We start from the raw sequence: 23,833 nt of genomic DNA on the forward strand, positions 1-23,833 counted from the left end.
TGAATAAACTGAGGAATAAAGAGGTTAGGGGACTCGCCCCAGTCACACAACCTGAACATGATGGAACCAGGAAAGGAAGCCAAGCAGACTTCATGCTCCAGATGCCTGAGGAGTGTGTGTGTGTCTGTGACACGGTAGCTTTGAGTGTGTAATGTGTGTATGCAAATATAGTATGTTCATACTATGTGTACAGTATAGGTGGTATGTGTGTAGCATGCTTGTAGTATGGTGTGTGTTTATACTGTGGTGTGGGGTGTATATATGCTATCTGTAGTGTGTTTGTTGTGTGGGGTGTGCATGCATTCTGTGGTTTGATGTGTGTGTGCATTGTGTGGTTTGGTGTGTGTGTCATGTGGCGTGTCTGTGGTGTGGTGCATGTGACCGTGCATGTGTGCAGTGTGTGGTTTGGTGTGTGTGTAAAGTGGTGTGTCTGTGCTGTGGTGCATGTATGCATGTGTGCAGTGTGTGGTTTGGGGTGTGGGTGTAGTATAGTGTGTGAATGCATTATGTGGTTTGGGTGTATGTAGTGTGGCTTGTCTGTGGTCTGGTGCATGTGAGTGTGCATGTGTGCAGTGTGTGGTTTGCTGCGTATGTGGTGTGGCATGTCTGTGATATGATGCATGCACGTGCATGTGTGTGTGTGTAGGGCAGATCAGTGGGGAGAGAGAGGAATGCTTGCCCTCTGAAAGGCACTGCCTCACTCCAAGGCCCTGCAGAATCACTCACCTTCCAGTCCTGCAGACCTTGCTCTTCGGTCCTTGCTGACAGGAGAGATCCACTCCTGCCACCCATTGGGGAGGGGAGAAAGCAGTGAGGAGGCCAAAGCAGGAGGACAATGGCCAGCCCATGGGAAGGAGTTGGCCTCTTCTGCCCCAGGCCTTTCTCATTCTGTTCCTTCCTTGATCGCATGTGCACCAAGCCCCCAACACACTCCTGAGAGTGTCTGCCAGGTCCACTGCCTGTGGGCATTGACTGATGAGCCAGGGTGTTGACGGGCTGCTTGTCCTGGCATGAATTTCCCTCAGCCATGGGCTGTGGATGCCCACAGGACGGCACGGCCCAGCAGGCTGCCTGACATCACCCTTACAGCAGGTCCACTTCCACCATTTCATGAGTTTATCGCACAGCTGGTGTGCTAGAGAGTATCAGCCTGGACAGGGTGCTGGGCACTAACAACAGATGGGGCTGGGCTCTGTGGGCCCTTGGATTGGCTGTCCCTGGAAGCATCCTGAAAGCAGTGCCATAGGTTCCAGAGGGCCAAGAGGATCCGCTTGTACTCCCTGCAGAAGTTCTTGTTCAGAAGCCCGTAGATGATGGCATTGAGGCAGCTGTTGAAATAAGCCAGTGAGTAGCTAGTGACAAATAGCCCCTCAGGGACCTGGGGAGCCATTTCTTCTGGGTTGATGGCCACAGCAAGGCCGATGCAGTTGAGTGGGGCCCAGCAGATGGCAAAGATCACAAACACCACAAACATGGTTAGAAAGCTCCGTAAGGTGCTGGGCCTCAGGCACAGCTTGCTCTCTGACTTGGCCTTCCTATGGGCCTGCAGCACCAGCACCCAGATGTGCAGGTAGCAGAAGGATACGACGGCGATGGGGAGGAAGAAGTGGATGGCCACCACGGCCACCGTGTACTGCGCACTGGCCATCTGGATGAAGGTGCAGGAGTAGATGTGCGGGTCGTACTCCAGGGACCCCATGAATAAGTTGGGCAGAAAGGCCACTACAGTGAGTAGCCAGACCAGGCAGATGTGCAGGGGGGTGTGCCAGGGCCGGTAGATCCAGTGGTAGGCCACGCTGTGGCAGATGTAGCAATAGCGGTTAATGGCGATGGCAGTGATGTTGAAGACAGAGCCGATGACACCCAGGCCCATCACAAAGGTGCTGGCCTTGCAGTGCACCTCCCCCAGGGCCCAGCCGTCATAGAAGATGGCCACAAGGATCAGTGAGTAGGGGTACAAGGCCACAGCCAGGTCAGCCAATGCCAGGCTCACCAAGAACAGATTACCTGAAGCAGAAAATAGGAGCAAGAGTCAGCGCAAGATCCTGCGATTTCTATGCCATAAAACATTCTCTCTGACCATACATGAGGCCACAAAACAAGTGTCAACACATTTTTTAAAAATCAAAATTATATCAAGGCTGGGCGCAGTGGCTCACACCTATAATCCTAGCACTCTGGGAGGCTGAGGCAAGAGGATCGTTTGAATTCAGGAGTTCAAGACCAGCCTGAGCAAGAGCGAGACCCCGTCCCTACTAAAAAAATAGAAAGAAATTGGCGGACAACTAAAAATATATAGAAAAATTAGCCGGGCATGGTGGCACATTCCTGTAGTCCCAGCTACTCAGGAGGCTGAGGCAGAAGGATTGCTTGAGCCCAGGAGTTTGAGGTTGCTGTGAGGTAGGCTGACACCACGGCACTCTAGCCCAGGCAACAGAGTGAGACTCTGTCTCAAAAAAAAACCAAAAAACAAAAAAAAAAAACTAAAAAATTATATCAAGTATCTTCTCAGACCACATGGAATAAAACCAGAAATCAGTACCAGGAGGAGCTCTGAAAAGTGTACGAATACATGGAAATTAAACAGCATGCTCCTATATGACCATTGATTCAAGGAAGAAATTAAGACAGAAATCAAAACATTTCTTGAAAGAAATGAAAATAATCCCATAAAAAGTGGGCAAAGGACGTGAATAGATATTTCTCAAAAGAAGACACACAAATGGCCAACAGGTATATGAAAAAATGTTCAATATCACTAATCAGAGAAATGCAAATCAAAACTACTATGCGATATTGTTTCACCCCAGTCAGAACGGCTATGATTAAAGAGACAAAAAATAACAGATGTTGGATGTGGAGAAAAGGGAACTCCTATGTACTGTTGGTGGGAATGTAAACGAGTACAGCCACTATGGGAAACAATATGGAGATTTCTCCAAAAACTAAAAACAGAATTACCATTCAATCCTGCAATCCCACTACGGAGTATCTACCCAAAGGAAAAGAAATCAGTGTATCAAAGAGACACCTCTACTCCCATGTTTATTGCAGCACTGTTCACAAGAGCAAAGATAAGGAATCAACCTAAGTGTTCATCAACAGATGAATGGATAAAGAAAATGTGGTATCTACACACAATGGAATACTATTCAGCCACATAAAAGAACGAAATCATGTCATTTGTAGCAACATGGTTAGAACTGGAGGTGATTATCTTAAGTGAAATAAACCAGGCATGAGAAGACAAATATTGTATGTTCTCATTTATATGTGGGAGCTAAAAAATTTGAACACGTGGAGGGAGAGTGGAAAGATAGAAAACAGAGACTGGGAAAGTGAGCAGGGGGAGGGGAGAGGATGATGAGGAGTGGGTTAAATGGTACAAATATACAGTAAGATAGAAAGAATAAGTTCAAGGTTTGACAGCAGAGTAGGGTGACTACACATAACAGAAATGCATTGTACTTGGGCGATGGATACCCTGAATACTCTGACTTGATCACTATGCATAACAGACATGTAACGAAAGTTCTTACGTGCCCCATAAATTTGCACAACTAAAAAATCCTATCCTTCACTGAGTTACTGTTGGTATTGTGAGTGGAAATGAAGTGGTTTTTAGAGACACAGAGTTGAACATTCAGATGCATCTCTGCCACTTGCTGGCTGTATGACTGGGTCAAATTACTTTGGCTATCAAAGCCTTGTTTTTCTCATTTGTAAGCTGGGGATAGTGAAACCACCTTGTAGCATAGCTGTGAGAATTAAATGATGATGCAAAGTGCTCAGGGACATGACGGACGCTCACAAACGAGAACTGTTTCCATAACAGGCACAGATGTGGAAGGGCTTTGCACCCTTTAAGCTCCAGCAATGATTTTGGAGGAGAGTCTAAAAGTCAGAAATGTGGACCCACCATCACGAACACCCTCCCTTCCAAACTCCCACCCCCCACCACACAGCTCTCTGACAGTCTCCTTTTGCATCTTCTCTCCGCCGGTTATCAGGCTACTTCTACGTGTCTTTAAGTCGTTCTTCTAAATGTCAACTGCATTTTGCAGCTGGACTAGAAGAAAGGTGTTGAGAGTGGGAACCATGTGTTTCTGGTATTCCCCTTTGCTCTTTGTTGGGGCATCCTCTCCCAGCCTTGTGGTCACGTTGACAGACACCTGCAGTGGTGGTACAGAGTGCCAGCCCTGTGGGTGGACGGGACTGTTGGTGGCACTCCCCAGCTCACGGCCTCCTTGCTTCACTCACGCATTCATGGGCACTCTGGACTGCCTCTCCTCCGAATGGAGCCTTCTTCAGTGTCACCAAGCTCAGCCAGCCAGAGAGAGCCTCAGGAAACCACACAGCCGTCAGTGAATATGCTTCAGGTGTGTTCTGAGCCAGAGTCTCAGGGAGGAAACAAGGGCTCTAAAAGACTCCAGAGGAACTGTCTCTGTTCCTCAAGTGTTTGCATTCTGAAACCAACACTGACTCGCAAGTAAAGCACCCAGAACCTAAAAGTTTGGGCATCACAAAGCGCAGAGCATGAGCAACTCCACCCTTAATGCCATTTGTTTCATTTATCAAGCACTGTACTTTTTGAGCACCTGCTGTATGCTCAAAAGGTCACAGACTGCCTCCAGTGGGAGCCCTCAGCCACACAGCATGCACTGGGCGTGGTCTTTCCAGTCCTCTGGCCTCTTGCCACATGGTGAAGGGCAAGCTGTCAGCTTTAGGGCAACTGGACACAGGGCAGATGGAATGGGTTTGCAGGAGGAACTCCCAAGTCGGCACAGACAAGGACACAGACACTCCACTGCCACCACGTGTCCATCCCAGTGCCACAGAGGCTGATGTGACTGCCTCAGGGGTCCAGAAGGTCAGAGAGATGGAAAGGGTCCCAAAGGCACAGCAATCGGAGAGGCCAGGCTATGGTCTAGATTCCAAGGCATATGGGGACAGGGAGGCTCAGAGCCATTCAGCTGGGAGTTCACCTGAGTCAGACCTTCAGGTGAATCACAATCCACGCTTGCACTTATTACTGGGCTTGCCTCCAGCAGAGGTTGGGTGATAAAGGAGAATCCTGCCTCAGGTTAATCTGCCAGATTCCTTCCTACTCTATGTTTTCAGGATTCACTCACTTTATGGGTTAAAAACCTCCTCATCTTCTTTCTTGTTGGTACAGAACGGCAAAAAATGCACATCCGAGGACCCACCTGGGATGGGGCTGGGGGGTCTCGTGCCTTTCCGTGTAATTCTCAGCCTGTTAGCTGTCTCCACGGCTGGACGTCAGTCTCTGACTCATCCACTGGGACCTCACTTGGGCCCCAAACCACAAGGGATTTCCACTGTCAAACTTCTTGGCTTCAGCTGACTCAGGAGCCCTTGTCTTTTCCAAGAATTTTAAGTGTCTTTTTGAAGTTTGGAGGTGGTGCTGGAGGTTAGAGCAATCTGGGATAATCTCAGTTGTGCCACTTTTTGGCCACGTAAATTTGGGAGAGTTCCTGAGTGTCTTTCTAGTGACTATTCCCTCACCGGCTCCCTCCCTTTCTTTCGGAGCCCTGCCTCCCACTCCCCACACACACTCACAGCGGTGTTGTTTCTGTGGAGAAAATCACTTCTTTCCAACACAGGAAGATGGGGCCCCACAGGGCCCACCGGGCTGCGGGCTGAGCAGCACACAAGCTCTTGGCACACGCAAGCACAGCAGAGAAAGTCAAGAGCCCCTGGGAGCCGGCGCCAGCTCCGCCAGCTGTTTCCCCGGGGAAGCCCAGTCAAGCTCTGTCGTGTTCATGTGGTTCATCCCCTAATAACGCCCCAGAGACTGGCAAACAGCTTGTAAATGGTGAGAACACATTCCACTCCACACGGAAAGCGATTCAATTATTCTCCCCGATTATTCTGGCTGTTCGTAAATGGCTGAAATCAACCAGTTCCTGCTGTAGATTCATCTGCCCAGACATCCTACTGTCTCTGGGATTTCTTGGCACAATTCCAAATTAGGTGACTAAAACTTTCGTTTTGTCTCCCATTTATAAGAAGCAATGTCCTATCTGCATGGTAGTCAAAGGGAGAAGCAGTCCTCCATGCATTGCTTCCCCAGACAGGTGAGAAACCAGGCAGTACGCACACAGCGCTGCTGTCACCCCGTGCACAGGCTTCTGATGAATATTTATATCGCAAGTCCTGGCATGACTCATTTCCATCTGCCTCCAGCAGACAGGGTACATGTGTGGAGAGAGGCTTCGACAACAGGGCTTTGTTCACTGACATGGAATCCCCTTCTAGGATTTGTACACAAAGCACATCCCTTTGCACACACAACTGTCAAAATCCCCTCCCTCTCTCCTCCTCTCTCCTTTCTGGAAAATCTATTTCTTTTTTTTTTTTTATTTCAGCATATTATGGAGGTACAGATGTTTAGGTTACGTGTGTTGCCCTTGGTTCCCCCCCCAAGTCCGTGTTTCAAATATGTCCATCCTTCGTGTAGTGCGCATTTCACTCCTTGTGTATACGAATACCCGTCCCCTCCTCCCTCCTCCCCCCTCCTCCCGCCACCCTCCCTCTTCCCCAACATCCAATAGATATTGTTCTTATATGTGCATTTATGTGTTGATTAGTTAATACCAATTTGATGGTGAGTACAAATGGATCCCGTTCTGCTGCTCTTGTGGTGCCCCACTTTGGATAATGGGCTTAAGTTTAATCCAGGAATGTGTAAGAGGTGCTAGATCACTGTCATTTCTTATGATTGAGTAATATTCCATTGTAAACGTATACCAAATTTTGATAATCCACTCATGGATTGACGGGCACTTGGGTTGTTTCCACATTCTTGCAATAGTGAATTGTGCTGCCATAAACATTTGGGTGCAGATGTCCTTATCGTAGAATGTTTTGTGCTCTTTTGGGTAGATGCCTAATAGTGCTATTGCTGGATCGAATGGTATTTCTATTTTTAGCTCTCTGAGATATCTCCAAATTCTTTTCCACAGAGGTTGCACTAATTTGCAGTCCCACCAGCAGTGTAAAAGTGTTCCTGTCTCTCCACATCCTCGCCAACATTTGTTGTTTTGTGTTTTTTTGATAGAGGCCAATCTCACCGGGGTTAGGTGATACCTCATTGTGGTTTTGATTTGCATTTCTCTAATGATTAGAGATGTTGAGCATTTTTTTATATGTTTGCTGGCCATTATTCTGTCTTCTTTTGAAAAGTTTCTGTTCATTTCCCTTGGCCATTTGTTGATGGGGTTGTTTGATTTATTCTTGTTGATTTTTTTTGAGTTCTAGATAGATTCTGGTTATCAGCCCTTTATCAGATGTGTAGAGAGCAAATATTTTTTCCCATTCTGTGGGCTGTCTATTCACTCTAATGATAGTTTCCTTGGCAGTGCAGAAGCTTTTTAATTTGATTAGATCCCACTTATTTATTTTTGTTGCTGCGGCAATTGCTTTGGGGGTCTTCTTCAAGAATTCCTTACCTAGGCCGATGTCTGAAAGGGTCTTCCCAACATCTTCATTTAGAATTCTTAAGGTTTAGGTTTAAGTCTGTTATCCACCTTGAATTGATTTTTGTGAGAGGTGAGAGGTAGGGGTCTAGTTTCAGTCTTCTGCATGTAGCTATCCAGTTGGAAAATCTATTTCTTAATGAGGATCTGGTGATCCAGGAAAGAGTGCCAGATAGTGCTGAGCTAGCTCGTCTCCATCAGATAGGAGAATTCTGGCAGGTAAAGCTTCCTCTTTATGTTCACCCTCCATGCTCAGAAGAAAAATTTGGTTGGATTTAAATTGTGTCTGGTCATTGAGCTAAGAGGCAAGACAGAAATAGATAATCATTGGATCATTTACCTGACAAATATTCTGAGTATGTACTGGGTACTCTCTGACTATGCCAGGGACTTAGGAAAGTGCCGTGAGCCAGACAGACGTGCTGCCTCCCCTTACAAAGCTCAACGCTCATGGATTCATAGAAGAGACAATTAAACAAATAAAAACAAGATGTGATGAGAATTATGTTGGAGAAGTCAACAAAATAATCTATCATTTCTAACAAGGTTAAACTTCCTGTGCCTTGAGGTCTTCTTCCATCTTCTATGTGTTTAAATGTATAATGTATTTATTGAGTACCTACTACGCTCAGGTGTGGCACAATGATATATGAAAGACATAGCCCCTGCCATTGAGATGCCCACAGTGCTGTTGGAGAAACAGAGAGAGAAACTGCAGATGTTCACTGTGGTGAGAGATGTGAAAAAGGCTGGAACAAGGTGGAAACAGTGGGGAGTTCCTAAGTCAGCCTGGGGTTGGGGACAGTGGCAGGGGATGGAGCCATTCAGGCAGGACGGTTCACCAAAAGGCCAGGCAAAATCACTCAGGCCCTTGCAACAGGACTGTCCCATCCCAGAAGAGCTGTTCACCTCAAATGGGATCTTGTATGGGAAAGGTCATAAGAAATAATAGCAATTGCCAAATGAACGTGAGATATTCTTATTAGTTACATTCTAGGGATAGGCATTTGAAATAATTGAACAGATAATTTATTAAAAACTTGATTTCCTTACAAATACTAAAATAATGCACTGATGTAAGCTCCTAATTAGATTTCCAATCCCTTGAGGGGACAGATTGTTTTCTTTCAAAGTCACATATTTATGAAAACCCTAAATGAGCAGGTTCTCATACATGGGTTAAGTTGAAATCTAACTTTGCTCTAATTAAAAAGAAAAGTATTCTAACCAAACTAATAGTGTACACAAAAATATGATAGGGACTATTTCAACCACTTAAAAGAAGAAAATATATTTAAGAGCATACAAAGCATCAATTTAAAAAAAGATTGAGATGTTATTACAAAACATTCTTCCATAACCATCAAAAGAGATTGCTTGGAAACTTGTGGGCAGCATTTTATTACTTTGATTACACTTAATAACAACAAAACAACAATTGGTATAGCCCCTTAAAGTTGATAATATTTGTTTACATAAATTGACTCAATTGTTCTTCACAAGAAGGTTGATATCATGATTTCCATTGTATAGGTAAAGAAATGGACACCCAGATTATGTGAATTGCTCATAACCACAACACAGAAAGATGGAGAAAGAACAAGAGGAGAAAAAGGAAACCAGGAAAAAGAAACACCAAGTTTAAGGGCAAGGGTGTAGAGAGTTTCTCAGTCATCCACAAAAGTAAGATAGGACAGAAAAGTGCCCACTGAACTTGGCAGTTAGGAGGTCAGCAGTGACATTAGCAAGGGCAAATTCTGTTGAGTGTTGGAGGATGAAGTTGTGCCCTGCAGGTGCTCTCCCGATCAGCTCTGCCTTCAAGAAAAGGAGATAGACAGAGTGGTACGTGGAAAGGGATATCCCTTTGATGGGGAATTGTGGAAGTTTTCTTTTTTTTTTTTATTTCTCTCTTTCTCTTTCTTAAATGACAGAGACTTGCATCTGGCACATAGTAAGCACTTAGTAATTTTAGCTATCATATATTACTGTTTTATATTATTATTATTGCATTGAAAGAACAAGAGACTCACACCGTTGGACTAGGATTACTGTGAGATAAGACGAGAGAAGTATGGGGAGATGCAGACAATGAAGAAGGTAGGACATTGCTTCTAGATGCCCTAAAAACTGGGTTTTACTTCCCAACTCCCTAACTTTACTCCTCTAGCAATAAGTATTCTAAATGGTAAGACCTAATAGCAGCATTCAGTATCCTCCGAGTGATGCAGAATATCATATCCAAATACAGAATCCAGCTTTCTGGAAATACAGCCAAACATGGTCTTTATACCCCTGGGCTATTGAGACTTACATGGGAGGAATTAAATAGGATTATAAGCTTTCCTGCTTATTCAGCTACAGACATAATAATGGGATTTAAAAAGTGTTCATTTTTGTTCAGTGAAGAGATAGTGAGGTATGTGCAGCTGAAGTGTGAAGTTGGAAAACTTAGGAAAGATTAGGGAAGGAGTGGAGGGTGGCCAAGTTTGATGTTAGGCTGATAACAAGCACTCCAAACCCTGCACACACAGCAGGTCAACAGATACCCGATACTAAGTGGTCAGTGGGAGGATGAAGCCTGGATAGAGTGGGCTCCACGTCACCCTGTAACTCCTGGAGGGAAGGGACTGTGGGTCTGTTAAATACTTCCCTCCACACCTTCCAAGAGACTTTGTCCAGGGCCACTGCCCCCACAGGTAGAATATTCCCGTCAGGAACCTCCCAGGCAGCTACTAGTGCTGGATAAGAGATGGAACAGCCTCGAAGCACCGCTGGGGGCCTGGAGGAGTGGCAGCTTTGCTGGTATGGACAGAGTGGACCCTGGAAAAAGACCTGTATATTTAGCAGGCAAACCTTCCATGTTTTCCTGGGCAATCCCAATGTCAAATATTTCATGTCTTTCTGCATAACTAATCAAAACACCATAGAAATGGCAATGTGTGCACTCACTGACACCTCTTTAACCCAGCTGTAGCACAAAAATCCATTGTCAGACCACAGCTGCTGTTAGTTGGAAAATTAGGGTAGCCGCGCCTATGGAGCCAGGAATAACTGACACTCGTCTCTGCTAATGGAGAAGACCTAGATGTGGCAGTAATGACACGGTTCTCTCAGCTCTCTTGGATGGGGGGCTGTACCTGGATGGTGCAGATAATACAGGAAGCCACATTTTACAGGCAGCTTAAAGGTGGAAACCTCAGGCCAGACCAGAAAGGGGTCAGTCACTGGAACACAAACGTGGCACAGCTGGAACCTGCTGAGCAACTTTAGCCACTCAGGAGCAATCAGAGAACAGGCAGGTCTTCTGCAGAGGGTGCCAATCATTGGTTTTTGAGCACAAAAGTGAGGTGTTCTTTGGGCTGTTGGTGCTCTAAGCCACTGGGTTTCATGAAAACCGTACTGATTACACAAGCAGTGCTGTGTCCTAGAACCGATGTCCACCCCAGCTCAGGAAGCAAAATTGATTCTTTTCTCCCACTGCTTTCCTAGTGTCTTGTCCACTTTCAATTTGTTTCAGCAGAGGTGTATTCAGTTCCTACTGTGTGCCTGGCTCTGTGGACAGACATGGAATAGAACTCTCTGCTCTCACCAGGTTCACAGGCCAGCAGGGAGACACAAGTAACTACAGGACAGTGAGGGGTGCTGTGCAGGGGAGGGCTCGAGGCGTTGTGGAAGCTGAAGAGGGAGACGCTGGCTATGCTACACCATCAGGTACTAGTGATAAACTCTGACGACCCTGCAGGGGAGCTGAGGAAGGGCGTTGAAGGAGGAGCAGGTACCGCCTGGGCAGAAGAGGCTGAGAGCGCATCAGAGCCTGGCTGTGTGGGAAATGGTCGCGCTCGCTTTAGCACCAGGAAAGATGAGGCTATGAGTGATGTGGGTGCTGCGCCCTGGAGTCAGACTCTGTTCTGGAGATGGGGGACAGTCACTGAAGGTGGAGGTGACTCTTGGCAGTGGTGGCGGTGAGGGAGCAGGGAAAGCTCTCTGGACACGACAGAGTCTGCTCAAGAGATGACGAGGACGTATATGGGGGCAGTGCGAGTAGAGAGGGCAGGAAGGGGGGAATGAGAAATACTGTGAGGCAGTCACTGGGACTTGTGCAATGGGGGGTGGGGTAGGAGGAACCAGAAGTGACTCCCAGGGCTTGGGTATCCGGGAGTTGACGAGAAGAAGGAGGTCCAAACACTAGCATCAGGAAAGCCGAGGAATGGAAGGTTCCCAGGAGGGAGCGGCCCTCGGCATCACGGGCAGCACAAGGGGGCACTGCCCAAGAGGCCAGACTCCACGGGCTAAGGAGGGGTGGGAAGCAATGAGGCAGAGTCAATGGATGTAAATGGCACAATAAAGTGGTTGAGAAGGGAAGGAGAGAGGTAGTGATGAAGTTGGGGGTGGGGGGGATCAAATCAAGGAAAGATTCTTTTTGTTCTTTTAAAACAGGAGACTTTGTGTATGGGGGGGTGTGTGTGTACAGGCTGAGGGGAAAGAGACAGAGGTTGAAAACACAGAAGAAGGAGAAGAAACCTGATGGAAGAAGGTTCCAGAAGTAGAGGAAAAGCTCAAAAACACAGGGGATAAATATTAGTGGGGCCTAGATCCAGGGTCAGGACAGCAGTGGTGGGCACAAGGGAAAGTCCTCGACCGCTCTCAGGAGCGTCTATAGCGTGGCAAGTCCCCAGGAAGCACACTCCAACAAGTGTGAAGTGCCAACCCAGTGCCGTGTGCTGTGCAAGGCTCTGAGAATACAGCACAGAGGGGAAAACAACCAGCCTTACCTTCTAAGTTGGGTCACTGCCCTGAACCTAGCTCCCAGCCTCCTCCATGCTTCCCCGTCTGCCTTTCTCTAGTGTCATCTCTGAAACTGTCAACCCACCACATGCAGCCACAGAAGGTGCAGACAGGGTAGCCCTGAAAAAAAGGACAATTAATCTAACCACTTACCCTGCCGTCAGGAACATCATCGCTGTGAGGAATAGCAAGGATCTGCCCCGCAGAGGACTGGGTTTGTGATAGTCAAGTAAAGGATACTGGTGTCTCCTGAGCAAAGTGCTGTGGCCTAAGTGTGCGCTATGTATGTCGGTTATTGGATATATATGTATGCTCATTGTCACAGTCCTAATTTCTTAACACTGATGGATTGAGGAGCCAGATTTAAGTACAGGAAGGTCTGAGATAAGTGTTTCTTAAAGTAAGTCCAAACTCTTTGGTAAGAGAAGGCCTGATTAAAAGTAGAATGTGTACTAACTATTCAAAGTGCTATAGGTATTTAAGCACCTTTAGAAATCTCACTCTGCCAAGGTCATTTAGTTTCAGTCAATACTACAATTTTTCATGACTATCACCAGTAAAGCCAACAGTCATATAAAAACTGGTTAAATTGCAAAACTGTGGCAGCTGCCAATGTGGCAGGAATTGATCTCATTTAGATAGTGTTATAATTTTCTTTTCTGGTGCCGGGATGTAGCAGACACATTAGGAGATAGGAAAGATAGAACAGAGGATATACCAGCAATTTAACATGCTCATTCCCTTGCCTGACCACACTCTCAAGCCAGTAAGGTTTCTGTGGACCCTGCCAGGGGTGCAGAAAAAGCCAGCCCTCATAGGATGGGGACAGGATGCTTTTCTCTCTTGGGCAAAGGAAGCAGCCCTCACTTCCATCAACCACCTTTCTCATGGTAGGCAACCCAAGTTACTGAGCAGGGAGCCACGGTCTGCCAGACCTTCTCTACACACCCAGTAAGTCAGGGAGAGAAGGGGCCAATGTCAGAACCTGGAAGGCCCATCCCTCCCACAGAGGAGAGAGCCAGAGCTATCTCCCGTCTGCCTCCCTGTGCAGGAAATGAATGTTGATGGCTGCTTCAAAGGGACAAGATGATCGAAAATATTACATACAGTTTTCTAATCATAAACTGTTCTTGCCTAATATATAAACTTTTCCTCAAAGAACATACTAATATCTTGAAAAAATGTATTCCAGATAATACTAGCCACCGCTACTTAAATGACTGAGTTAGAAACTTCTTCTTAATCATGTTATGTGTCCCATATGATGGCTAGAACCTCAGTTTGATTTTTTGTTTGCTTTTTAGGCAAAAATCCTTGAGTCATAGGGCCACACAAAATATACATAATCATTCAGTAAAAATAGCCTTTCTGAATGGTCTGGCTTCTTGGAAAAGCATTTTTAATCTATACAATTGGTTTTCTGCTGCTATTTTTCCATTTTAACTCACTCTAATATTTGAGTGCCTCCAGGCCCATATTCAGAAACCCCCAAAAATTAACAAACAGGTCACTGAGCTCTTTCCCAAGCTGAAATGGTCAGCACATCCCAATGACCCGTCAGGGCTGGAGTTCAGATACTCCCTCCCTCCGGTTTTTTTCCCTTGAAGATCTGATTATAGGAATATTGAAAAGAAAGTAGATTGCAAGGGGGAAAATATTTTCTGAATTGCTATACTATTTACCCAAATCTTTGTTTCAAGTTTCAAAGTTGGTCTCACGAATCCCCTATATTCCCCAAAGTCTAGGATAACTCAAAGCAAGCTAGTTCAGTCCCAGCAGAGCCTGCGATTTCTGCCTTTACACTCTCTCAGGTGGAATGGGGTCTTTAGGTGACCTGGAGCTAAGTTTTTGACAAAAACAAAGCCCACCGCAATGCTTCCATTAATTCACTCATTCTTTTGGCAAGTATTTTCTAACTACCTACTACGGAAGCCACAGTGCTTGGCAGGGGAGGGAGGAAGGTGTCAAAGGTCGTGAGATTTCTGTAGCCAAATGTGGGCACCATCTGCAACGGCACAAATTGGAGCGCCATGGGTAGGCAGCGAAGGTGTCCAGCCGCGTGGGTTCCCACAGCGCCGGCGCCCTGCCAAAAAGTGCGCAAGAAAATCGTCGCGCAATTCCCGCTGTGCCAAGTGCGTCCCAGGCAGCCGCACGTCGCGGATGCAGAACTCACGCTAACTTTCGAGTGCAGAACCAAACTTAGGGACGAGGTTAGAGTGAAGGGAAAGGGGTATCTGGCACTGAGGAGGAGAAAGGCCGCGGACTGCGGGGTCAGGTCCAAGAGCAGAGGGCAGGCAAAGGCCTGGCGTGGCAATCACCTGCGTCCCGGAGCTTGCGGTTCCTGAACACGGAGAGGATGACCAGGCGGTTGCCCACGATGTCCACGGCGGTAGTGACGACGAGCACGGTGGATAGCGCGGGAGCCACCCAGGGAGGTCGGGGGGTCCCGGAGGCCCGCGCGCCGCCCGCCCCCAACCAGCCCGGGCGCACTGCCCGCCCGCCGGCCTCGCAGCAGTTGGCGAAGGAGCCGTTCCGGCATCGCGGACGCTCGCTGCACACTGGCCACCCTGCCACCCTGACAGCCGCAGGGCGCGCAGTGCTGAGCCCCGCGATCCCGCTGCCCGCCCCCTGCCCAGCCTGCGTGGGCGAGGGAGGAGGCCAGTAGGGAGGGGCCTCGAGGGGATAATAATTAAGCGTGGGCAGGGAGTGGAAAAAATATACGAAGGAGAGAAAGGCTTGAGGTGCTGTCCCTGCACAAAGGAGTGCGTCTCTCCGTGGTGCGCTCAGGAACAGCTGGGACGGCGCCGCTGGCGCTGCCACCTGGAGCCCAACAGGCGTCTGACCTACCTCAGGCTGAGGAGTGTGTCTGGCCTCTGTCGCGAAGCCACAGCCACGCCGAGACCCCTATTTCCTCTGCAGCTTCCCCGACGAAGCTGTGCCTAGGTAGGGACACCAGGTTTGAGGACTGGAGAAGGGGCTGATGATTGGGACCTGCTCATCCGTTGTCAGAAAGGCAAGGTTTGCGGTCCCCATTGGGCTGAGCAGCTCCAAAGAAAATGTAATTCCTTGGATGTGAGGACAGATCCCAGGACAAAGTAGGGTAGGGTGTTAAACCCTAGGTAGCTGCGGAAAAAGGCCAACTTGCAGCTGTTTAGTGTGTACTTGTATTGTGGGAGGTATTGGTGATGTCTCCGCTGGGTCCCCTTTATAAAGCCAATATTTTAATAGATTTACGAAGATCTATTTGAATGTAATACTTAAATAGATGTATGGCCAATACCAGAGTTTATTATAATGTAGTTTTTGGAAGGGTTAGGACAAGAACAAGAGTGAGGCATAATTACAGGAAAGAAGGAACTCCGGTGCCCTTTATTTAAAGTGTTGGAATGCTTATTCTGATTATAATAGGAGCTAACCTCTTTAGGGGGCTAATTTTATGCCAAGTACTGTCCTAAGCTCTTTTCATAACCACTAGAGTCATTAAAATCAACATGACTGATAATCATAAATTTGTGAAGGATGTGAAGCAACTGGAACTCTCCTATAGTGTTTTTATGAGAATGCAAAAAGGTACAGCCACTTTGAAGAACTGTTTGTTGGTTCCTTATAAATTTAAACGTATACTATCCTATGACCAGAAATTCCAAATTAAAATGCAAGTTTATCTCTACAAAAAGATTTGTGCAAGAATGTCCAGAGCAGCCTTATTTATAGCATCCCAAATCTGGAAACAACCCAAATCGCCAGCCACAGAAGACTGGATAAACAAAGTGTGCTATATGTCCATGCAATGGAATACTACTTAGCAATAAAAACTACTGAGATACACAGCAGCATGGATTAATCTCAAAAATATATTGAACAAAAAAAAGCCAGATACCAAAGAGTAAATATTATGATTCCGATTATATGAAGTTCAAAATCAGGAAAGATTATGGTGCTGTAAATCAGAAAAGTGGTTGTCTATGAAAGTCGGGATTGAGAAACAAGCACTATATAATTTCTGGGATGTTATTTTTATGTATGTTATTTTTATGTAAATTATTCTCCCTTTTACCTAAAGAAAAATAAAAAGAAGGAATGATGCAATGGAGAGAAAGGGACCGATGATGCAGGAGTGGATTGTGAAAAGAACAAATTCCTTGAGAGGTGAGCTCTTCTGGAACCCAAGGAAGGAATATTATTTTTAGGAGAGAGAGGCTTTCTCCGCTACAGTAGAAAGGAAGCAGAAGCCAGGTGCAAATTCAGAAGTGCTTCTAGACTGATGCGAGGAGATGAGGGAGTTCCTCTCTGACTTTTACATGCTCAGGGAGTTTGAGGGTACCTCATTAGCCGAGATTCAAGGGAAGAGAGTGTGGAAGGTTTGAGGACAGGGAAAGGTAGGAAATGTCATTTCAGAAAGTGGGAATGTGAACTAGGAAAGCAAAGCAAGTGTGTCAGGCGGGCAAATGTCCCTCGGTAGCTTAAGATCACCCTTTAAATGAGCCCAGTGAGCCTGGCCAGTGGTTGTTAATGAGCAACTTGGAGCTGCTCAGGTCAGGCATGGAGAAGGCAGAGTGAACTGCAGTCGGGATTGAGGTTTGCCAGGTGGGAGCAAATAACAAGAAAGTGCAAGGGCCAACAAGAAGATGGACCGTGGGATTGAAGTTGATGAGGAGTGATGAGAAAACAGGGGCTGGTGGGCTGTGAGAAAGAGGGAAAATCAAGGGATTGAAGGTCCCTTGATTCAAAGAATTGTGGTGAGTGAATTAAAAACATAAATAGTGGTACTGAAAGAGTGAGTTGTTTGAAACAGATTTCTGAGGGGTGCAGACTCTGTTGCTATGAGGGTTCTGAGGGTGATCATGGGAGTATGTCGCTGGAGGAAGGTGAGGAGGAGGTTGTTGGAGATGAGGTCAGGGGGCGGGGCAAAAGGAAACTGAACTAGGAACCAAATCCCTAATGAATGGAAAGGAATGACCAGAGGGTCTGCAGGAGAACAACAGGAAAGAGAAGAGATATAGCTAGACAGTGTGAGGGACAAGGGGCTTTTTCAGGAAGAAGGGACAGCCATGCTTTCCCTGTCTTACATGTGCAAACACATAGGGGTACTTCTCTGGCTCTCAGTGGCCCTCGTAGCAATAGGCAAGCTGAATATAGTCCAGACACACTCTATATAACACACATTTGGTTAACTGAGCATGAAATATAGGAATTTGCCCTGCACTACACTGGGATGTGATTGTCCACCTGGCCTATATCCACAATGGTGTATATAAAGACCGCTGAGCACCATGAATTGGGAGCACTCCTCTGCCTAAGAAGTCAATGCTATACCCTGGCACAGCTGGCAGGATGTGTCTTAAAAGGCCAGGGGAATGGCATAGCCACTTTGGAAGACAATTTGGTGGTTTCTTGCAAAAGTGCACATACTTTTACCATATAACCCAGCAATCATGCTTCTTAGTATTTACCCAAATGAGTTGAAAACTATGTCCATACAAAAACCTACATACAGATTTTTATAGCAGCTTTATTCGTGACTGCCAAACATGGAAGAAAACCAAGATGTCCTTCAGTGGGTGAATGGAAAAAATAAACTGTGGCACATGAGAAAATGGAATATTATTCAGCACTAAAAAGAAATGAGCTATCAAACCGTGAAAAGACATGGGAGAATACTAAATGCATATTACTAAGTGAAAGAAGTCAATTTGAAAGGGGCACATACTGTTTGATTCCAACTATGACATTCTGGAAAAGACAAAACTATGGAGACGATGAAAAGATCAGTGGTTGCCAAGAGTTTGAGGGGAGGAAGGGATAAATAGGTGGAGCACAGAGGATTTTAGGGCAGTGAAACTATGCTGTATGATATTATAATAGTGAATACATGTCATTACTCATTTTTGCAGACCTGCAGAATGTACACCAAGCATTTGTCCAAACCTATAGAATGCACAACACTGAGAATGTAAACTCTAGCATCACAGACACTCCTGCAACCTAGTGTAAACTAAAAGGATTATTTTCACAATAGGCAAAACCAATAGTTGCTGCCAACAGCGAAATGAAATTTCATGGGAGGAAAATCAAACCCTGGAGAACGGGAGGGAAAGAGACAAAGGAAATAAGTTCAAGATTCCTAGATGGTTTCTTAACAAAATAAATCAACATTTCGAATGCCTACAGCGTGTCCTAGGATTACAAAAATGAACAGGACTGGTTTTTCTTACACCTACCCCCAAGTTCAAAGTCAAATCAATATCTTCCCATAGAAGCTCAGCTTCCCACATCCTGACAATAATACCTTTCACTCCACGTAGTACTTGAAACCTTTCTCAAACCACTTTCAACCAGGCCATTTCCTGTCACCTCTCAACAGGTGAGGTGGGGAAGCAGGCAGTCTGGGAGGCAGGAATGATTGCTCCAGCTGGAAAAGAAGGAAACAGACTCTCAGAGAAAAGTAATTTGCCAATGTTGGTGGCTGATAAGTGGCCAGCTATTTAATGGAATCCATTTTTTTTTTTATTAAAGTGTGTGAGGGCTTTTACTCCCTTAGTATGAAATATACAAAGAATATAAGCAAAATTTTCTTTCGGTAATCATCTTGCAACATGGCTGAAACAACCACTCGACCTTTTGATAATACTATAAGCAATAACTATAGCAGCCGCAGCTAATACTGAGTGTTTACTCTGCATTAGACATAGGGAACATATGGATTCTTTTGTTTAATCCTCAGATCTCTAAGACTTGGAAACTATTACTGTGTACTGTGAAAAAACTGAGATTTAGAGAGGTTAAGAAACCTGCCCAAGGTTGCCCAGCTAGTTGTCTGAGAGCTAGGATTGGAACCTAGGCTGTATGATTCCAGAACCTGGTACTGTTTTGTTCTTGCAGTGGGGGACATTAAAATCTATAGACCCTTCTCACCTGAGGATAAGGATAGGGAAGCTCAGTGATGTTTAGCAGGTTGAACCCTGAGAGAAAATGGAACAAGACTCCAGGTGTTCCTTCTGTCAGCTCTGAAAAAGATGGTTTTTATAGATCACTGAAAACACAGACCACTGCCTAGCACTGTGAGGCTGCCCTAGTCTTCCTGAAGTGAAGGATTGTGTGGACAGACCGATACTCTGCAATAAGAGTGAAAACAAAACAAAACTACAATCTGGCCCCCTTTCTGGGTGGTCTTCCTCACATTTCCTAGCACATGCCCATGGCAGAGACCAGTCGGGTGTCCTCGGGCCAAGCCAGGCTGGGCAGGAGCAGAGCAGACAAATTCTCTCTACTGCTGGTTTTATGATCTTTGTCTTTTCTGACTTTTTCTTTCCCTTTAGGGGAAACAGAGCGAGAGTCGCTGTCCTGGTTATTTCAGATTTGAATCTAATCTAACGGCTCAATGTGCAAGCAGAAGGGCCTGATCCTTCCCTCGGAATGCACTGGACCCTGAGTAAGCCTGGGTCAGTGTTTCTCTATTGTCATATGCTGCCTGGAATGGATGATTTAGCAAATACATATATTTAAACATACAAATTTATTTACATATATATTATATATAATTCAAAATTTGTTTTTTAGTTTTTGGCTTATTGGAAGTTTTGAAAAAATAGTTTACAGTTTACCAGAACAGCATACTTTTCTTATAATGATAAATTATAAGCTGAAAATCATAAACAGAAAAATTCAAGTGAAAGGTCTACATCAAGATTGGGATGGTTTTGACTTCTATAGAAGAATATGTATTTTGGAATCTTAATGCTTGTTTTAAGACCTAGGGGTGAGGGGACCCAGCCACAGGAAGGTGACTCAAAGGACAGGCTATTTAGCAAGCAAGCAAGGGCCTGGCAAAAACGGTACCGCGTGGACTTTACCTCTGGGCACAGAGGGTGCTGCCTTGTAGTGCCGGAGCCTTAGCTGGGTGGGTTGTCTGACCAACCCCCTCTCTCAAGGGTGGGGTTTAATCTATCTCTAGGGCCCCTGTGGAGACACCATTAGCAAACCAGGCTTCCTCCCCAGACACTGGCTACGATTTGTTTTTTCTACCACAAAAATATTGTCTTACAATGGGAAAAAGAGGGAGAGGTTGAGCATGTATTAGGTACCCATTACTTGCCAGAGATATTTTCATTTCCCTGTCGATCACCAGGCTTATATTGTTTTCTTATATAATAAACAGGAAAGGTAAATATTTCAAACATAGGTAAATAAAAGACCTAGGGTGCTCCTTGTTCCCACCCCCTCATTCACTGATCTTGCCTGCCAGGTCCTTGTCTGCATCTGCATGTGTGAGCCCCTTTTCCTGAGTGCTTCTTTGTAGCTTCTCATGGTGCTGGTGCTGGGTGCGTGGCAGGTACCTTGCAGTTACTGGTGGACTGGAATGAATGGAATAAACTCCAGGAAGCCTCCCTGTCTAATGTCTGCTCTATTGCACTTGTCCCCTCAGCCCCACTCCTCCCTGTAGGCCTGGGAGAAGCAGCCCTTTCTCAGTCCCTGGACAGACCTCAGAGTGCCCTTTTGGGCTGGTTAGTCCCAAATCTTCTGAAACATCAATGACTGTGAAAGCAGGTAAAGACATTTTTTTTTTTTTTTTTTGAGACAGAGTCTCACTCTGTCACCTGGGCTAGAGTGTCGTGGCGTCAGCCTAGCTCACAGCAACCTCAAACTCCTGGGCTCAAGCAATCCTCCTGCCTCAGCCTCCGAGTAGCTGGGACTACAGGCATGTGCCACCATGCCTGGCTAATTTTTTTTTCTATGTATTTTGAGTTGTCCAGCTAATTTCTTTCTAATTTTAGTAGAGACGGGGTCTCGCTCTTGCTCAGGCTGGTCTCAAACTCCTGAGCTCAAACGATCAGCCCGACTCGGCCTGCCAGAGTGCTAAGATTACAGGTGTGAGCCACCGCACCCGGCCAGAAAGTATTTTTAAAATATCTTAGTGGCACTCTATCAAGAAACCATGGAAGAGGACTCCCAATTAAAGGGTTGTTATATGCCAAGTCTGTATTAAAAATGAACAGCCTACAGTTCTATAGTCCAGAGGTTAATTTATAACCTATTAAACCACTGAGTTTGGGCCCTCTTTCTCAAAGAGAGGAGGTCAGATTTTGGCAGTCAGGCAAGCGGGTGATGGGGCCAGGAAAAGCATTAACAGAGCAGCAATTGTTATTCTAGAACATCTATTCCAGATTTTTCTAGTATACCTACTTGTACCTTTTTCAATAGAGGCAATTTGTTAATTGGGTAATCAAATGTTATCCAATTCCTATGCCTTTGTAAGTCTTTTCAAATAAATAATTTTACAAATTAGGGAGAAAAAAACTTTATTATCACACCATCTGTCCAGATTTTTTGCTGTAGAAAATATTGTAGTTAAAACTATATAGTTCCTTTCCCAAGAAAACTGATGCTTTCCGGGGAAAGACAGAGAATTCTGAGGCTAAGATGAAGAGATGATGTCAGGGTTGGAGAAACCTCATTTCTTATTTACACCTACCTCCCTCTATCGTCCACTTCACCTCTATCTTTTACCCTCTTTGGCTCCTACTGGCTTCTAATAAATGTATATTTGCTCCCTCATTCAACCCAAACAGTTTGAGGTTGGACTACACTGTACCTTTTCTTCCTTTTTGAGCCCCATTAGTGCCTGACACAGCGCAGAACATGCAGTAAGTGCTTTAAAAGGCTCTTGAAATGAATGAGAGTAGTTTTCTGTTGAGTGAAAGCTCTCTGAGTCACCTTCCATCCCTCCGTCCCCACTCACAGCTCCTCGGCGTCAGGGAGACTCTGAGGGCGGTGGGACTTGGGGAGGAAGAGGCCGGAACCAAACCTGCCTCCAGTTTTTCCCACTTCGAGTCCTGCCCATTTTATTCAAAGTCTGGAAGACTCATAGAGAGGATCAGTTTTCCCCAAATTCAGCACTCATAAAGAGGATGTATTTCCCCAAGACAGCAGCTGTAGCAGATCTTTCTCTGAAGGCAGGGCTCTCCCTCTGCAAAGCGGGTGGGTGTGGATAAGCGTCACCGCAGCACACTGGGGGTGTGGGCTCCGCAGAAGGCGGCCCGTAGTGCAGGCCCAACTCAGCTGTTTTTGTAGACGCTGTCAATGTCCTCACACCACACCTCAAGCCGGTTCACCAGCACCTCATCCTTACTGCTGTAAAAATGAATTTACCGCCCCCATCGCCAACCTGCTGGTTCTCTTTCATTTCCTTCTAAGAACTCCCATTTTCAGCCACTTCTTTCCATTTTTCTGCTTCTGTCCTACAGGGTACTGGACAACTGCAAGAGTCTTTGATTAGCCTCCCTGCTCCAGCCTTGCCTGTCTCCAACTCATTTTCCACACAGCAGTCAGCACTATTTTTTAAAAGTATAAATCAGCTAACTACCCTGCTCAGAATCCTTCATTGGTTTCCCTTCACGCTTAGCATAAACACTCCAGCCACCTTCACAGGGCTGCATGATCTGCCCTCCTCTCCTGCCAGCAGCCCCTTCTTCTCAGCCCACTGGCGTCCCTGCAGTGGGGTCTTTGCTCTTGCTGCCTCCTCTCTCTGAGATGATCTACTTCCCAGCTCTGCCAGTGGTTGCCTCCTTCCTAAGAGAGGACGTTACCTCCAGAGGAGTAACCTCCATCCCCCCAGCACTGTCACACCACCCTGCTTCCCTTCCTCCTGGCAGTTAGTATTACCTGCAATTGTCTACTTCCCTTATTTCTTTACCTGTTTTTTGTTTGCTTCCTCCTTATAAAAAGGTACAGACAGCACACAGATTTGCAAATACATTGTTCTGTGTTGACCCTCTCCTTTGGTAAGAGGATTCCTATAAGCTGTAGTTGTATACATACACTCTTTAAAGACTACTATCAGCAGCCTCAGAGTAGTTAGGTTTAGTCAACAAAAAGATTAAAGAATTATTGTTAATTTTTAGTTGTCACAATGGAATGGTGATCATGTATCTGAAGAGTCCAGCTCTTTTAGAGATACATGTAACAATATTCAGTACTTGTGGATGAAATGAAATGATGTCTGAGATTTGCTTCAGAATAAACGATGGCAGGGCATGGGGGATGGAAAAGGGTGGGAGTGCTGAGGACCTGGCTGTGAGTTGGGTAATGCATGCATGAGGGTTCATTGCAGTAATATTAGTCTTTCTACTTCTGTATATGTTTGAAATTTTCCATAATAAAAAGTAATTATGGAAAATTTATGGAAATCTTAGGCAAGGTAGCATGAGAAAAATCAAATTAAAAAAAGAAAGAAAAATAAAAAGAAAGACCAAAAAAAAAATAAAAAATAAAAATTCTCACGTTTCCACGTACCTGTCCTAGACATACAAAGGCTCTGACATGCATTTCAGGTCATGCCAACTCAAGCTCATCCTTGGATTGGGCTGTAACATCTCATTTTAGCAGTAGGCAAAGATCCACGATGCCCTTCCTGTTGGCCATTTGTATGTCTTCTTTGGAGAAATGTCTATTCAAGTATTTTGCCTATTTTTTAATCGGACTATTTGATTTTTTGCTATAGAGTTGTTTGAATTCCTTATATATTCTGGTTATTAATCCCCTGCTGGGTG

General features: G+C 45.6%; 1 protein-coding gene across 1 annotated transcript; it reads right to left on the reverse strand.

The window, feature by feature from the left end:
- Positions 1-1,135: 1,135 nt before the first annotated feature.
- MTNR1B (melatonin receptor 1B) lies at positions 1,136-21,900 on the reverse strand. Its single transcript, XM_012657229.1, has 3 exons — positions 21,877-21,900; positions 14,603-14,921; positions 1,136-2,007 (listed from the first exon to the last, which is right to left on the reverse strand). Exons 1-3 carry the CDS (start codon positions 21,898-21,900, stop codon positions 1,136-1,138), a joined length of 1,215 nt encoding a protein of 404 aa, XP_012512683.1.
- Between the last annotated feature and the right edge of the window lie 1,933 nt (positions 21,901-23,833).

This window comes from Propithecus coquereli, unplaced genomic scaffold, assembly GCF_000956105.1.
Source record: "Propithecus coquereli isolate 6110/MARCELLA unplaced genomic scaffold, Pcoq_1.0 Scaffold534, whole genome shotgun sequence".
NCBI classification, from domain to species: Eukaryota; Metazoa; Chordata; class Mammalia; order Primates; family Indriidae; genus Propithecus; species Propithecus coquereli.

Bases quoted from the DNA above. Each gene is read 5' to 3' on its own strand.
- MTNR1B (XM_012657229.1), bottom strand. From the start codon at position 21,900: ATGGGGCTCAAAAAGGAAGAAAAG. The intron at 14,922-21,876 runs GTACAGTGTAGT...TCGCCCACGCAG, and splicing joins GGCTCAAAAAGGAAGAAAAG to GCTGGGCAGGGGGCGGGCAG. The intron at 2,008-14,602 runs GTGATTGCCACG...TTTCTGCTTCAG, and splicing joins CCGCAAGCTCCGGGACGCAG to GTAATCTGTTCTTGGTGAGC.